The following is an 18,515-nucleotide window of genomic DNA, read 5'->3' as shown; positions in this document are numbered from 1 at the left end:
TTCCAAATTTTTTAATGCACCAAAGGTAAACAACCTGGTTGGTTCAGACCACCACGCGAAGCATCGACCTGTACAGCAGAGGGTGACGGGGACATCTGTCCCCATGATTCCCCTTACCTGTCCTGCAAAGAAACCCCAAATATGAGCTAAGTAGAAAGGCAGGCTCGCTAATGCCCACAGAGCCCTCAAGATGTTCTTGGGCACTGGACCAACCATATTCTCACCCAGGATGCCCTTGTACAGAAAGGGGCTGCAGCCCTCTCACTCCTCTGTGTGTGTGTGTGTGTGTGTGTGTGTACATACACATGCACACGCCAGGGGAGAAACATGGATTCTGTTCTACTCGTCTCTCTGAAGTCACTGTTTTCTCCTTCCTTTTCTCCTTCCCTTCTTTCAGAAGGAAAACATATTTTCTGAAAAAATGCACGAGTAAAGAAATTTTATTAAGTGCAATAAAAGGGAAATCCCACTAGATTCCCTACAAGCCAGAGTTTACCTCTTGTAAGTGTTGCCAACAGTTCTTCCTTTGAAAATAATCTAAGATCCCATCACAAAATGTCCCCCTTTTCATAGAGTTTGATTAGCGCCCAAGCCACCGTGGTGAAATTGTCTCTAGTCTCAGGCTGCTCATCTGCAAAACGGGGTCACAAGAGCTTGCATTTTAGGGTGTTGTTACGGTGGCAGGAGATAATCCACATTCAACCCCAGCACTGGCTCTGGTGCCTGGCACAGCCCACGTGTATGCTGCTCACTGGTATTGCTCCATTACTATTTTTCTATGTAGATTGTACACTGTCCTACTCATTGATTAGCTTAATTGATATTGTCTTAATTGATCATTAGTAAATCTGCCAGAGGTTGACCATTTTCCTTTACACAGAACCAGTTGTCACATTTTTCATTTTTTAACTTCATGGACTTCGGCTGTTTGCTTTATTTCCCCTCTGCTTTCCTTAGGTACACAACATGGTTTTCATTTAAATTACCAAGGAGAATGTGCAATTCATTTATCATCATCTTGGTTTCGAATAATGAAAACAATGAAGGCTATTAAAATATCGCCGATGACAGCTGTGGGCACATTCCATAAACTTGAGTGTGAAATGTTCTTTTTTTGCACTTTGCAAAACAGACTGTGATTTTAGTTTTCATTTCCTTTTGGGTTAAATAAACATTTAGGAAAAGGCTTCATCTTCCCCTAATTTCCAAATATTTTGAATCTCCCATTTTGAAGTTTGAGGCTGATGCACAGTTTACCACATGTAGTTAAGAGGGGGCTGCATCATTTTTATGGAATTTAAGGCGCTATTCTTAAAGGGCCCTGAACTTGTGTATTTTTATAAAGCAATGAAAATTCATGTTTATTCCATTGTACAGACATGAGCTTGATGTCTATGGATATTGATTATAACTTTAAAACTGTCATCTAGCATGTTTAGGGGCTAAAACTCTCCCAATATACCCTAGATTCCTACCTGGTTTTGCTTTATATATCTGGACCATTTCTACTTCAAAAATAACTTGGCTATTATATTAGCATATGAATACTACCCTTGACAATTCAAATTTATTGATTTTATCTAATTAACTTTATTATATTTGAGTTGGTTTGAAATTAACATACACCATATTTGTCTTCATAGGTCTGAGAGGTCTTAATATAAATTTTATTTTTAAACTTTAGAATTTACTTTAGGTGAGTTTCTTGAACACAGTAATTACACAGTTAAGATAATGTTATTAAAAAAAAAAGATAATGATATTTAATCAAGCATTGGAGATTTTGTCCAATAATAGAAGAATTTAAGGTGTTGATATTTATTAAATGATATGTGGTTGTGCTTCTATAATAGTATTTTTATGCAATATTTTTTCAGTTTTGAGGAAAAAATTACATACACTATAATTACCTCTTTTAAATATATAATTCAAAGAATGTCTAGAAAAAACCAACAGAGCAATCATTTATAAACCAATTCCATCACCCTGAAAGTTTATTTATGCCCTTTTGTAGATAGTCCCGTAGTAATTTCTGTCCCACTTACAAGAAATTTCTATAAATGGAATCATGTAACATCATGCACTGTTTTCTGTCTTCTTTCTTTCACTTAGCCTCATATTTCTGAGGTTCATTTATGTATCATCAATTGATTCTTTTTCACAACTGCATGACAGTCCATTAAATTACTATATTAAAACTGTTTAACACATTTTTAAGTGAGGGACATTTGGGGTTATGAATATAGATACAAATTTTGGTGTGTGCATATTTTAATTTCTCTATTGTCTACCTAAGACATAATTTTTGTGAGTTACACACATGAATATATGCGTAATTTTTTAAGAAACTGACACTGTTTTCCAAAGACTGTGTACCATCCTACGCTTCCACCAGCAATGGATGAGAGTCCAGGCTGTTCTATTTCCACTGACACTCTATATTGCCAGTCTATTAGTCTTAGCCATTGGGCAGGTGTGAAGTGGTATCTCACGATAATCTTAATTTACACTTCCCCCGATGAATAGTGACTTTAAGCATTTTGAGGGATTTCTTGGCTATCCCTATGTCCTCTTCGGTGATATGACTCTTAGACTATATTGCCCATTTTTAAATTGGGTTGTCTATCTTCTTGTTGTTGCTGTAAGAGTTCTCTATATATTCCAAAAACAGATCATTTATTAGACATCTGTTTTGCCAACATTTCACCCACTCTGTGTCTTGTCATTTTATTTTCTTGCTAATGTCTTTGGGAAAAAAAAACATTTTCAATTTCAAAGAATGTTATCGATATCTTAGTTTGGGATTTTTGAATTATATTTAAGAAATCTTTGCATAACCTAAAGTCACTGTGATTTCCTCACCTGCTTTCTTCTATCAGATCTATAGCTTTAGCTCTTACATTTAGAAGGAGATTCATTTAAAGTTAATTTTATTAGATAGTACATGGTATATAGAGTGAGGGTTAAGTCTCATTTTTCTCCCACAGAGATATCTAATGTTTCAGCATCATTTTTTTCTTTCTTGTTTTCTTTGCTTCCTACCTATTTTATATAGACTTTGTTCCATATGCAATAACCTCCTCCAGCAATTTCCTTTTAATTCTACCGATATCTGGGTCAGTGGTCACCTTTGAGCTCTGTAGAAACATCTTACCTTTTCACTGATGATCAAATGAAAGGTTAAAAAGCATCACCTGACACCTCCCAAAACCACAAAAATACCTTGCGGTCCAGCAGTTCAAATTTCACAGGTTGTTTTAAAATCACTGTGATCCACTGGTTATTTGCATATGTTTTCAAGTGCAACTTTTGACATTGGCATGCAAGCTCTGCAACTGATTTAAAACAACTATTTACAGATCATTCCATGTGTAACTTCTTTTAGTACATACTGCTTGTCTCTCTAGAACAAGACCTTCTCATTCCTGAATATTCATTTTAATGACTTTTTTGGTTGGTTGGCAGATGACTTTGAGCCTGTGCAGAAGTATACATGGGTGTGTATTTTGCATGTCTCACAGAGCAGATCATTTTTTGTTGTTGCCTTTAGACAGAAGACAACTGATATTCTTGGGTGTCTGTCCTTTTTTTGTTCTTTTGCTCAAAACTCTATAGATGTTTTATTAGAAAATGTATTACTATAGTGAAAAAACAGGTAGAATTTTAATTCTCCAAAGATAGTATGTTTCTCCCCATCCCATCGCCCTTGCAGAGCAGTGCAGAGTTGCAAAGTCAAGCTCTGCTCTCTGACTACAGCCTCTAACCATATGTGGCTACTGAGTTCTGTAAATGCAACAAGGCTGTTTCAAAAAAACATGTAAAACAATTCATTATTAAATTTTAAAATACTTATCACATGTTGAAATAACATTATGAGGAGACAGCATTACAGTAAAATGTATTCTTAAAAGGCATTGCACCGCTTTCATTTTGCATTTGGAAAAGTGTTTACCAGAAAATTTAAATTGTACATAAGATCTGTCATTCTATTTCTATTGGAGAATGCTACTGTGGTAGTTCCAATTTTGGTTCCACAATGTTGAATAATACCAACAAGTCGCTGGTATAAACATCAATTCCCTCACCTGGAAAAGGGTAAAAATAATTGTCACCTCAAGGCTTGTTGTGGTGGATAAAATAAGATTATGCATGTACAGCTATTATGTTGGCACATAATCAATTCTTATTAATGGGAGTTATTATTATTCTTAAAGGGAAAAAAATTAAATCATTGTAATTCAAATATTTTTACTAGGGTATATCCTGATTTGGGCAACTTACTAAAGATTTTATCTGGGTGGAGGAGTCTTGTTGGGTCTGTATGCAAAGAATACTTTTCAGGCCTTGCCAGTTTTTCTTGGATTTCATCACCCTATGGCTGGACCATCAGACACTCTGACCTGGAGGTACATGGAACCCCTAGGTTTCATTAACTTTGTACTATACTGCATCACCCACTCCATCCAGGGTAACATGCTGAAAGTGTATCTTATCTAAAACACAAAAGGCTAACACTTCACTACACAAATCCAGCCTTTTATTCTTTCAAAACATCTGGGTAAAGATTCCTGTTCTCCCTGTAAAAACTGTCTAAGCTCATGATAATTTCCAGTTCATACTGCTCATAACTTTGTAACTATCCATCAGTCAACTTTGGTCTTTCTTTCCTTTTTGTTTGATTTTGGCCCAACTTAAATTCCCAAAGCCATCATTATAACCCCACTCTTGGATCAATGGAGTGGTTTTTTAGCTCAAGTTCAAGACAGGTAAGATTTGTGGTACAATAGAGACACCCAGCATTGAAAACCACAAGAACTAGATGTCTACTTCCATTCTACCTCTGACTAGCAGCATTTTTGCTAATTCCTTTGGTAAATTCCTTATTACCAAAAGAAAATATGTTCTGTTTCTACAGCATAGAGCTCTTGTGGGCACACAATAAGATTCATGAAAACATGTCCTTCTTTATCAAGGTGAATGAATTATGGACGAGACAACCACAGCAATGAAAACGGGAAGGAAGCAGTGCTCGCTAGAGATGTAGAAAAGGTGGATCAGGCACTTAATTGATTTTGATGAGGTTAAGTCTCTGAATTCTGACCCATAATAGTGGGGCAGGTCATGTATATGAGTCTGGAATAATAGCTGCATCCTGCAGGATCAGAGAGGATGCCAGCATATAGAATAAGGACAAAAATGAGCATCTTCCAGGAAGGTGACAACTTGGAAACCATAGACTCCACAAATAGGTCAGAAGAAATATGGAAATATCAGGGAAGCTCTGAGCCTCATTTGAAATATGGTGGAAGGATGAGGAAGAGCACAGAACTCAGTAGAGAAGCTAGGTCTTCACCATCGAGCTAACTCCCTCAGCCAGTGCACAGAACCCGTTCATTTCTGGGCATCACTAACTGCCCAGCCATTCCCCTTGGAGCTGGACATAGAGATAAAAGTTGTAAGCCTTGTCTTCGTGGATCTCAAAGTCTAGTGGGGAAGTCATACGCGTAACAGACAATGACATATGTACTGGGGTTTCTTCTTATTAATGCTCAGGACCAACAGAAGGAATCAAAAAGATGAAGATTTCAGCACAAGGCGAATATTTCTAATAGAGTTGCTAAATACGGAACAAGGTCCTTTGGGAGGTAATGATCTCTTATCTCTGGAAGTGTTCAAAAGCGGAAGATTAATGACCGTTTATATAGAGTATTACAGAAAAAGTGGAAGGTTATGCCAGATGAATGCCAAGTTCCTTCCTAATTAAGATTCTCAAAAGGGGAGAAGGCCCATTAATTAGGATACTGTTATATATATTAAAAAAAAAAAAAACAACTTGCCTGTGTATAAAGTGAATGCAGAGAATTCAACTCATCCAGAGATGTCTTTTCTGATGCAGATTACAGTTCCTGTTGGTTGTCTACAAATCTCCAAGTCTATTATCTAAAAGATAAGGCCAGTCTTCTGAACACAGAAAGGTGCATTTTCAAATGCATTTCACCAATCCCTGTGTACCCCACAATCTTATCCTATCAAGAGAGACAAACCCATCACAGAGGCCAGAGGCACACGGCTGGTCTTCTCACACCAGCCATCATCTTCACAAACTCCACAGGTGACCCAGAAACCAGCAAAGCAATCAATGAAGTGGGAGAATCGTAACTTTTCCAGCCCTGGACATAATATTTAATCTCAGCCAGCCCCGCTGCATAACATGACACCCTAAAGGAGAGAAAGAACAAGAGCGTGCTATTCAAGAATAAGCTATTCGAGAAAAACAACCCAAATGTGTGCCCCCTGAGGACAAACCAGCAGTACCTGTTTCTTTGTTGAGAAGGTATGTTGACATGTAGGTTTGGAAAAGAGAAGAATTAAGAGGCTAATCACAACCATCTTCAAATATGCTACAGAGGGAGGGAAGAAATGTGGTTGGGTGTCTATTGTGTGCAAAACACCGTGATTTCCATTACAAGACCTCATTTCACTGCTTTTAATCTTCATCAACAAATGGCAGATAGGGTCCCCAGTTTTGAAAGACAAGCTCTGTATCACTCCTGGATTATGATAGAATGATTATGATATAATGGCATGTGATGATTACGATATAAGGGCCTCTTAGCAGACCATGCCCCATAAGACATGTCCCCAACCTTCTGTTCCTCCTCTGCAGACCAAGGCCTCCCCACCCCCCAGAGCTGCTCCAGCCCCATGGGTATTTGATCACAATACTTCAAGTCCAACCACTGCCAAATATGGTGCCGCTGAATGATATCCCAGGCCTGCCCATCACAAAACCCAGACTCAATTTTGGGAAGAGGATTATGTTAGAAAGAATCATATGTGATTCTTAGAACTCATTGGTACAAAATAGGCCATGAGTATTAGACTTCCTTCCTTGTGAGTTCATGTTATCAGACCCTTCCTTTCTGAAACACACCATCTTAGGAAACAGATAGGGTAGGCAGCAGTTTATCTACTCCCAAGTGAGAGGAACAATATATGTTTTTCTCCCAATGGACAGCAGGGTGCTTAAAGATAGCAGCTATCTAAGGAGAGCCTCTGCAATACTCCAGAGTCCAGGACAAAGGCAATGGAGTATGAGCAGAAAGTCAATTTTTAGCGTCAACCATTAACACTTTTTGGAACTGCAGTACCGAATCTCACTTCATCATCCTTCTGATGCTGGGAATGCACAGGCATCAGGTCTAAGAGAGGAGATAAATAAGAGCTCCTGGATAGACAGGTGATTCATGAACCAGCCCCTGCCCCAGTGGCTTCCCTCTGTGAGCCGGGGACCATTCTCACCCCAGCAGTGGAGGGGGCTGGCTCTCTGGGTCAAAAGGGCGAGATCAAAGGCTGGCCTCATCTGACCATTGGCCAGAGGGCTTTGCTGATTTAAGGCAAAGTAGCCAGAGGGTGATGGTTCAGCATTGAAAAATGGTCCTTGGATGGAAGACGGGGCCATCCCAACGCTCAGCAGCATCCTCAGTGCTGTGTATTTGTTTTTTTTTTTTTTATTTTATTATTTTTTTTTAATAGAGGCATGTTTTATTTATTTATTTGTTTGTTTGTTTGTTTTTTTGTTTATACATGCACTGGGTACAGTCAGAAGCGCGGGAGGGTGAGAGAATTCACCAGAGCCAGAGTGGGGAGCAGAGCAGGCAGAAGGACCGAAGTACACTGCTGAGGGGAGCAGCGGGCGGCAGGAGAGGTCTGCGCGCCATGTGGGACCCTCCTCTGGTGGCTGGGGAGCAGCCGGGGATCGAACTGGCAACGCAGAGGCCGCGGGCAGCTTCGCAACCCAGCGCTCAACCGCTGCGCCACCGGGGAGGCCCAGTGCTGTGTATTTGCATCCTGGAAGCTCCATTCCCTGAAGTCCTTCCAATGAAGAGGTCATGCTTAACACATTCGATCCTCAGGAGCCATGAGAAGGGGAACGTCACTTAGCTTAGAGAACCCTTGTCTGGACTCAAGGGCAGTGTCTCCACTTAAACCCGGGCCAGAGAGAAGGAACAATAACAAAGTTCTGCCAGGTACTGGCTGTGGACCTGATTTGAGGTGAGGCCTTGAACCTCCCTAAGCCTGGACTCCTTAGCTGTACAAAGGGAATAATAACAGAATTGAGTGGCTGTGAGTGTGACAGTATCACACAGAACTCCAGAAACAAAGGTGTGTGGTGCCAACGGCAGGGGGGTGCTCTGCAGACCCTGGGGCCCGAGATCACTGACCCCGGGGTTCTGAGCTCAGGGCTACGGAACAGGGGCCACAGTCCATGTCCCCTCCTTTCCCTCAGATCTGTTCCACTTCCACATCTACTGAATTACACACCTGTCTCTCCTGTCATTTCATTTAGATAGAGGAAGTCAAATATCAGCCTCGGCATTTATTAGCTGCCTGATATTAGACAAATACTCCTCAACTCTGTGCTTCCATTTATAAATTAGCTGTGCAATGGAGGTAATAAAACTTCCCTCGGTCCCACAGCCCTGTCGCCGGGAGGCAGGAGTGACGGCGTGCCACCACACGGATGAAGCCCCCCATCTACTGCTGCTCCCCTTGGACTGGAGTCGGGCAGCCAAGACGTCCTGGGCCCTGTAATTTGCTAATAGGGGAGATGGAGGCCAGAACTGAATGGGCCGTGGAAAAATCAGGAAGATCAAGGAGCGGTTCACGGACAACAGAGACAAGCAGGCTGAACAGTCATTACTCAAATCCTCACTAATTGGTCATTATGGAGAGAACCCGGCCCGTCCACCGCAGATTTCCAGTAGCTCATTTTCAATCATGCACTGGCTGCAAGTAATTTTCCTGTTCCCTGTGACTCCCTCCTTTGGCACTAACAGGGACCCTAAGGGGCCGGCGGGGGCATTCCTAGGCAGTGCCATCTCCAACAGCTGCAGGAAGTATTTCCCCGAGATGGACAGGGGAGGCTGTCACGCGTCTGCGGGATCCTGCCCCACACACTTCTTGAGGGCTCCCCTCCACGGCTATCATCTCAGGGGGGGCGTGTGAGTGGGTTCATGGCAACACGCGCAGGAGTCCCAGAGCCGATCTTGGGCCTTTACACGGGTGGTATGGAGGGAGCTGCCTTATTTATGCCACCGCTGGGCCACTGGTAGGCAGATCCTGGCTGTCTGTCCCTGCCCTGAGCCACCATAGTCCCCAGCAATGTGGACGGTCCTGACAGTAACTAAGAAACGCCTTCCCAGCGGCTTTATAACTACTAGGCTTCTGGGTCTGAGTTGATTGTGTAGCATTCGTTATACAAAAATTTTCACAGCTGGACATCACGCCGGGTGTTAGGGATACGGGAGTGATGAGAGCCAGACACCAGCCAGCATTCTTGGAGCCGGCTGTCTGGGAAGGAGACAGACCTTAGCCAGCGGGGGAAGCACAGCGGACTTCCCGCCCTGTGATGAACGCACTGACCACTGGCCTAGGCGCGCCCGCACCCTATGAAGGCTGAGGGTTTCCCTGAGCAAACATCACTTCAGTTAAAGAACTGGGAATGATTAGCAAGGGGGCAGGGAAGGCAGGCTGGGTGTGCAGCATAACAGAGAGAGGAAGAAATTACCTGTACCCAGGGGCCTCCCCGGTGGCGCAGCGTTTGAGCGCTGGGCTGTGAAGCTGCCCGCAGCCTCTGCAGCGCCGGTTCAATCCCCGGCCACCAGCGAGGGTCCCACATGGCACGCAGACCTCTCCTGCCGCCCGCTGCTCCCCTCAGCGGTGTACTTCGGTCTTTCTGCCTGTTTTGTTCCCCGCTCTGGTGAATTCTCTCACCCTCCTGTGCTTCTGACTGTACCCAGTGCTTGTATAAATAAACAAATAAATCTTTAAAAAAAAAAGAAAGAAAGAAAGAAATTACCTGTACCCAGCCCCTGCAGGAGGGGAGGAGCAGGTCAGTCTGACAATCTGGTGAGTGGGCCATGATGCACCTCCGGACAGGTGAAGCTGTCAGGTTGCAGGGAAAACCAACGCAGCTAAGGAGCGTGGTCTCCACCTCAGGAGCTCGGGAAATCATCTGAGGAGAGGGGTGGGAGGGGCTGGGCTTGCTTTCGGGAAAGTTGACACATGCTACTGACTGACAGGATAGATTTGGGGCCCAAGTGAGCGGAGCAGAAGGGAAGAGACAAGCCTGGGAAAGCTCACAGAGCTCAGACGAGGGTGGGGACACCACCCTAGAGCAGGGCAGGGGGACGTCACCTAGACTGTGGAGTAGTTAGTGATGGGTGAGAGAAGGGCCATACAAAGACAACTCTTGGTTCCAGAGGAACAGCTAAATAGATGGTGGTGCTCTAAGTCAGGAGAAGTCGGTGGGGGAAGTAGGAAGAGCTTGGTTTGGGATTGGTTGAGCTGGATTATGTATAAAATTCTTATTATTGTTACCATTATCATTGATAACAAACAAATGCATGTTTTACAAAATGCTTTTGTACTTATTGTCTTTACTGAATCCTAAGTGTCTCCGGGGATACAGGATTGTGGGCGGTAGGGGTTTAATTGGTTGAGAAATTAAATGGGGGTGTTGGGGACCCTACTCGGGGCAGCCAGGAGCTGTTGTCCTACAGGACAGGACTCTGGAGTCGATATCCTTTGGAACACATCACGTTGTATTATTTTTAATTTTTCTCCTGCTTTAAGCCATGGAGTCTTCAATTCAAATAGATATAAATCTGACATGTAAATGAATGAACAGCCTAGAATAAAGTGAGCAAGAGGATGGACTTAAGTCAGGCCCGCTCCCTCGCCCCTTTCTCTTTTTTTTAAAGATTTATTTTTATTTATTTATGCATGAAAGAGCGGGGGTGCAGGCCAGAGATGCGGGGGTGGGTGAGAGGATTCACCAGAGACAGAGTGGGGAGCAGAACAGGCAGATCTGCTGAAATACACTGCGGAGGGGAGCAGCGGGCAAGATAGGAGAGGTCTGCCGCTCCGGGTGGGTAGCTCCCTGGCCAGGGATCAAACTCGTGTTGCCATGGCTGCCAATAACTTCATTATGCTGAGACTTAACCCCTTGTGCCACCAGGGAGACTTTCCCTGTCCCCATATATCAGGGCCTCATGGAAGCCCACGGGGTCCTAGTAACAGATGACAATCCTTGGTGCCTTTTCCTTCAATCTCCATGGATTTCATAACATTACAATCGGGAACATTGTGTTCCTATGTTGCCTTGGCTGCAAAGAGTTGTAGGACATTTTCAAGACCCTGCTGAACTTCAGGCACTGCTGGGCCTTCTCCTGAGTCAACTTATTGAATCCCTGCTCCTGCCCCACCCCACCCCCCCTTTTGATGGCCCAGTGAGTTTTCCTACAAAGTAGAGGGCACAGACTTGCCAGGGACACAGCAGAGAGCTGCAAGGGAAAGGAGAAGCAGGATCCGGGAGGCAGAGGCCTCCCCCTTGCCAGATGCAGCTCCTCCCCTCCCCTTGCTTTTTCCCCATGGTGTTGGCGCTGAGACCCTGGGAGATAGAGTGGCTTGCTTTCACCTTAATTAGTGCAGCAATTTGCTAAATTTTGTTTTTCCCTTTTTAAGAGTGTTAATCAATTTTAGCTCAGAATAGATTGGAATGGCACACAAATTACCACGACAATCCCCAAATGCTAAATTCTAAAGATCTCGATCAACCTCAGAGTCTGAAATATAGGAAATCAGAAACTCTAGCTGGCATCTTTCTGATCTGTTTAAAATGTTACGGCTGTGAAATGAAAGATAATGGCTTTATGGGGTTTGGAACAAGCCGTTTGCTCAAATCAGCCTCATGCTCAGGGCTTTAGTCCTTCCTGAGGTGATGGGCAATAGAACATCAACAGAGATCTGCAAAGTTACATGTTCCTCTAATAATATAGCAATTTGCTCTATCCACAGGCATTACAGCATACCAACTATGCACCAGAAATTCAGAATACAGAAATACTCTCACCCTCCCCACCCCCTTAAGACGATTCTACACTAAAGCAGGAGATAGGCAAGTTAAGAGAAAATACCGTCCTCTTTCCTAGAGAGGGGAAAATGCAGCTGAGTTATGAATGATGAGTAGAAATGGTGACAAAGTAGGTGGAAGGGAATGTCAGCTAAAAGCAACAGCATAAGCAAACACTCAAACATAGAAGAGAGGACACAGAAAGCCAGAGGCAGTTTTTTAGAGCTAAGTAATCGGGTGAATCTGCAGGAATGACAAGACACGAGACTGCAAGAAGAGTGAACAGGCAGAATACGCAGGCCTTCTTAATCAGACTGTGAATTTCAATCTTGATGTAAGCAAAGTGGCACTACAGAATGGCTTAAGCAAGGGAGTGACATGACCAAGTGGGTCTCAGTTGATTGAAATCCTCTGGCCCAACATAATTCTTATATTTATTCAACAGTCTCTTAAAACACACCCACAGCTATTTTTTCATTTGAGCTGCTTAAATATCCCATGAAGTTGGTATTATAATCACCTTTCTATCTAACGGAAGTAAAGGTTATTTACGTTGTGCCTGATGATAAATAAATGACAATACATAAATTCAAACTCAGGTGCCCTGAAAGCTGAGTCCAGCATTTATATCGCAGAGTAACCGGCTACTCTAAGTAAAAGGATCGTAACTCTCTCCTAGACACCAGGCTTATGGCCTCCAGAATCGACAGGCCTTGTGGCCAGAAATGCACAAACCAAAACAAGGGATTATGTTAGTACTTTTTTTTTATTTTTGCATAGAAAAATGGAGTGTAGGGGGGCTCCCTAGTGGCACAAGGGGTTAAGTAACAACCTATGAAGCTATTCACAAACACTGCAGCATGAGTTTGATCCCTGGCCAGGGAACTGACCCACATGGCACAGCAGAGCTCTCCTGCCTCGCCTGCTACTCCCCTCAGCAGTACATTTCAGTCAATCTGCCTGTTCTGCTCCCTGCTCTGTCTCTGATGAATCCTCTCACCCCCACACCTCTGGCCTGTACCCCAGCTCTTGTATGCATAAATAAATAAATCTTAATTTTTTTTTTAAATGTAGTGTAGGCCAGAGATGCGGGGGGTGACAGGGTTCACCAGAGACAGAGTGGGGAGCAGAACAGGCAGACTGACTGAAAAACACTGCTGAGGGGAGCAGCAGGCGTGACAGGAGAGGTCTGCTGTGCCATGTGGGACAGCTCCCTGGCTGGGGATCGAACTCAGGCCATAGCAGTGACAGCACTGAGACTTAACCCCAAGGCCACCAGGGAGGTCCTTAGTGCTTTTAAAAATAAAAGGAGATTTCCGGCAGGTTGCTGAGATTTGTGCCATTCCTGAGGTCTAAGTCAAACATAAGAAAATCCCCAGCCATGTGCAACCAAGGAGGCCCCGCGCCCCGGCCCTACCTTCAGTTCATCAGCGTTGTAGAAGTCCACACGCACGGCGGGCACCATCCAGGTCTGGAAGAGCGTCGCCAGGATCTGCTCAGCAATGGAGTCGGCGATGAGGTGGAAGTGCAAAGGGTTCCGCCTGCGAGAAGGGAGAGGTAGGGGAATCAGGGGGGAAACTGAGGCTTTGGCATTCCAGCTACAGAAACGCATGAGGAGCAATTCTTTTTTTTTTTTTATAGAGGCATGCTTTATTTATTTATTTATTTATTTATTTATTTATTTATTTATTTTTGTTTATGCAAGCACTGGGTACAGTCAGAAGCGCGGGAGGGTGAGAGAATTCACCAGAGCCAGAGCGGGGAGCAGAGCAGGCAGAAGGACCGAAGCACACTGCTGAGGGGAGCAGCGGGCGGCAGGAGAGGTCTGCGCGCCATGTGGGACCCTCCTCCGGTGGCCGGGGAGCAGCCGGGGATCGAACCGGCGTCGCAGAGGCTGCGGGCAGCTTCGCAACCCAGCGCTCAACCGCTGCGCCACCGGGGAGGCCCAATGAGGAGCAATTTTTAATGTGTGGGCAGGTTCATCAGCAACTGTGAGCATGAATCAGTCTAGCTACTAAGCCAGGGAGGACAAGCAAGGGTATCAGGGCTAAGCTGTCCCACCCAAATTCAGTGTTTCTTGGAGGCGATGACCACGGTCCATACAGGGAAGCCAACCACCACACTGGCTTAGAGGTATTTATTGTTTCTAAAAATCTGAGGTCAAGCACATGTGACAGCTTGGCCATCCTCGGGCAGCACATGACGGAGGATAAAGCCTCAGGCTGGCTGGAGGAGCTGGCACAGCAGGCAGGTGCTGCTCCACAGCACCACACTGGGTCATTTTCTGCACGCTGCTCCCCAAAATGAAACCCAGCATCCAAGACAGCTTCAGCTGGGACTCCGACCATTGAATGTCAGCTTGCCCTCATTTTTACTATTTGTGCAGCTTTGATTCAATCCACTTCATCCTGCCAGCTGTCACCGAGGCAGCGCCCAACACAGAGAACAACGTTGCACAAGGGCAAAGCTTCTGGAGTCAAATGGAAACGGTATGAAATGCATTGATCATCATAGCTTAGCCTCACCACCTTAAATGTGCTCAGGACACTTGCATTACACTCCTGCTGGGTGATGATAGGAGTCATTTTGCCCCCTCCCCACATTTGTATGTTGACTCCTAACCCCTAAGGAGATAGCATTAAGAGGTGGGGTCTTTGGGAGGTGCTTAGGCAGTGAGAAGATAATCTTCTGGAATGGGTTGGGTGCCCTTAGAGAAGAGGGTTCTGGGAAATTCCTCATGCCTTCCACCAAGCAAGGACATATGAGAAGTTGTCCGTCTGCAGGTAGGAATCAGGACCAGAACCAAAACTAAAATCACCAGAACCAAGCTATATTGGCACTATGACCTTGGACTTCCCAGCCGCCAGAACCATGAGAAATAAATGTCCAAGGTTTATGCGCCACCCAGTTTATAGATTGTATGGCCACTGTGATTAATATTAACTTAGGAAATTGTTACTCTCTCTACTGCTTTTGTATCACTTTTCAAATAAAGTATTTCCAATTAGTTCCTCCATCCATACACAAAAAATGAGCTGAATGAATAAAAGATCCACAAAAAGATCTATCAAGCATTACAGACATGTAAGACGTAACAGGGATGGAGGATTTGAGTGAACTCAGAATCCACTGGCAGAAGTAGAGAAAGAGGGAATACAAGTAACTACATAAACATTAGAATATGGGTGTCCTGTAACACCGGGATGTCACACTCAACAGCAGAGTTTGGGAGTGGCACACCTCCCCAGGAGACATTTGAATCAACTGACAGTGGTTCAGTTGTATGGTGTCCAGCCTACACAACTATACAGGACGCCTCTGCAAGATGGGTGCAGAAGCTACAGGAATGAGGCTGGAAGAGCCCACTTCTTGCTGGTGGAGAATCTAGCAAGTTTCCATGGATTACGTGCAATGAACCTAGACCTTTGGATAGGAAAAGATGGTGGGTGGAGAAAGGCATCAGCAGGATGTAACAGAATGAAGAAAGGGACAAAATGGACATGTACACAGCATGTACATGAAATGATAACAGTCATACGAGGGTAGACCTTAGGACAACATTCAGTGGGCACCTACTCTATGTTGAGAATTGGGAGGGTAAGAAGAAAAACAGAGAAAGACTTAATAACAGGCGTGGCCAGAGTGTGTGAATTCCTAAGAACTATGAATATCATTCTCCAAGCAAAAGAGTCAGGCAGGTTTGGTGGCGTAGGTTTGAGGGCTCAGCAGCAGCAGATCAAAGTTGTAATGTCGGGAGGTTCATCTGGTTATAGAGCAGAAGATGCGCAGCTGGGGTAAGAGGAACGGGCCCCTAGAGATGGGAACTGCAATAATTCCTCCGAGCTTTGTTCCTCTGATTTAGCCTATCTCTTCTGAAGGAAGAGTGAATCCAGAAAGACACAGGCAATACTGGGTATTTTTATTATCAAAGGGGTCAGTGTGCCTCAAAAAATTTAGTGTAACATTACCATTGCTGAGTTACTCAACAAGTCCATTCCTCCTCATGTACAAAGGATATAGGAAAACATATGCCTCCAGACAAAAGCTTATACACGAATCTTCATTGTCGCTCTAGTTATAATCACCAAGAAGAGACTAGCCAATGGCCTCCAAATGATGAATCGATAAGCAAACTGCGGTATGCCCATATAAAGGAATATCACTGGGCAATGAAAAAGAATTGTATTTTTGATACATGTGACAACATGGATTACCCCTGAAAACATTATGCTAAATTGCAGAAACCAATCACAGAACACTACATAGTACATGACTTCAACTAAATGAGTGTCTGGAATAAACAAATCATAGAAACAAAAAAGTAGCCCTGGGATGGGCACAGATGGTCCAATTGAAGAATTCGGTCGAGAGAAGAGGCCAGGTCTGCTCAGATGTTCCTGGGTTTCCTTTTGAGTGGGTTTTGTTGTCAGAAAATGGTTTGCTCATGTGGGAAAGTCCTCAATTGTCTAGTCTGCTTTTGACTGCAAGGTAAACCTGATTCATGGGAACAAAAAAGAGAGATTGTGGCCACCTTTGAAAGAACATTCTACAGTTCAGGACTAGCAGCAATAAAAGTATTCCATTCTCCCTGTGTGATTTCAGAGCCTTACCTTGCAATTGGTTTCTAACTCGGGAAGGTAAGAAAAAGTTTAAATGAGCGGTCCTGCAAATTCCAAAATCAGCCAAAGGCTATGAGCCTCCATCTATTCTCTTTTGTTCAGAGTGGGAAATTAGCAAGAATTAGACAGATGTCAAGGACATATTTATCCCAAAGTGAGTTCCACCAACTCAAGATAATAAGAACCATTCATAAGAATCACAAAAGGAAAACTTTTCTCAATCTATGACTCAATGTTACCTAATTTTTTATCTGTACCCACATCAAAAATAGCCTATTATACCAGTCACCATTATGTCTGCATTCTGGAGCACTAATTTAAGTCCACGGGAAAGATTTCTGCCTGGACAGGTCAGATTGGGTCCGCATCTTAATAGAGAATGGTTGCCTCATAGCTTGCCTGGGTTAGAAGAACACAGCCATTGCTGCAGACATCAGGACTATTCCAGACAGACCAGATCACACTTTTTTAACAAAGAAGGAAGCAAGCACATGCCTCATCTTCAGCAGCGCCTGCAGACTTTGCTCTTAATGAGCAAAGCTCCTGCTGCCTCTGGTTTCCTTAACTGCTCCCCTGTTCCAGGTTGGGAGGCAATAAATATGGTAATACAAAGAGGCAAAGATGATTAAACCCCAGCTTTCTTCCTGCCTTTCCTTTCTTATTTTGTCAGGAATGTGCCACAGCCCTTATAAGGCAATCCAGGGTCTGTTTTTATTAAAATATACAGGGACATTTGAGCTGAAATAATCCTTAATTATTAAGTTTACAATGGAATTGCAATTTCAGAAAAAGAACGCGCCCGTGACAGCAACTTGAATGCTCAGTGACTGTTACACTTAGAGATTTAATAGAACTCATTGCAGAAAAACACAGCAACCAGAGTGAGGGCTGTTCAGTGTGAGCTCTTGGTTTGTGGCCTTGATAATATGGAAAAATTCCAGGACAAGTTAGTATCATGTCAGAAAAGCCTGCCATTGGGCGAACAGAGCAACTTTCCAGAAAAATCAAAAGGCTCCGGGTTGTAGTAAAAGCAGCATGGATGTCTGGGTCTGGCAGAACCAAGGCTGGAATCCCAGGAGCATCACCTATACTCTTGTGACCTTGAACAAGCTATTTCACCTCTGTGAGCCTCAGTGTCCTCATCCATTCATGGGGATAATGGCATCTACCGTACTGGGAAAGGGTGAGTTTCAAATGCAATGGGCCATGAGATTCTTAGCTCCTGAACTATATGACTGTTCTCTATATACATATGCATTATCAAATAATACAAATCTCTTACCTGTTTAAAAGTATTACCTGATCAAAACAAGGGGGGGAGGTGGGAATTGTACGGGGACTATCACCAAGATGAAAATGCATACATTGGGCAAAAATGAAAAATGATGTAAAAAATACATAAAATAAAAAAAATAAAATCAATGCAGCAAGTAAAAACAAAAAAAGAACTTACTCTGTTCCTTTGTTCTATTCAAATTGTAGGTTCCTCCCTTCACAATCAAAAAACTCCTTCTAGAATAAGTTTAAGTCTGAATAAGCAACAAGACAACTAGAGACAGATACTGGCCACAAATATTCTGTATTATTCTCCCAGTTCTTTAGGGGCACAAGAGAAATAAAATAGAAAAAAATCCAGCAGCTTGATATGCAAAGAAAGGGAAATAACCCAGCTTCTTCCTTGCTGCAACAGGGCTGGAGAGTGTGAGAGTAAGTAGATCATCTCACAAACAAATATTAAATTTTTACAAGCTGGTCCACCTTCCTACCCAGGAGGTAAACACTCAGCTACTAGATAATCTTTTCATCTATTCACTGCACTAACACTCAGTCTGCTGGTTTATCTGCAGTGGGGTTGGAGTTACAGGCATTTCCCAATTTTTCTGGAAACAGCCTGCCATGGATGTGACCCAGACACCTAATGTGCTATTTGCTACTAGGTGAAACTTCACTCCTGAAGAACTTGTACTGATTTTTTCATG

General features: G+C 43.6%; 1 protein-coding gene across 3 annotated transcripts in view; it reads right to left on the bottom strand.

Annotated features, from left to right (window-relative positions):
* Positions 1-18,515, bottom strand: part of LARGE1 (LARGE xylosyl- and glucuronyltransferase 1) — a gene marked incomplete at its 5' end in the record, with an annotated part of 325,411 nt that overhangs the window by 210,475 nt on the left and 96,421 nt on the right. For all 3 annotated transcript variants that reach the window (XM_084255760.1, XM_084255759.1, XM_084255758.1), the window contains one exon: positions 13,335-13,458. In XM_084255760.1, coding sequence (XP_084111886.1) covers positions 13,335-13,458 — 124 coding nt within the window. The remainder of the gene's footprint in view (positions 1-13,334; positions 13,459-18,515) is intronic.

The sequence above is a fragment of the Talpa europaea genome, assembly GCF_964194135.1.
Source record: "Talpa europaea genome assembly, chromosome: 15".
Classification (NCBI taxonomy): domain Eukaryota; kingdom Metazoa; phylum Chordata; class Mammalia; order Eulipotyphla; family Talpidae; genus Talpa; species Talpa europaea.
Note: the sequence above shows the minus strand (reverse complement) of the source record. Positions and strands in the feature narration are given on the sequence as shown.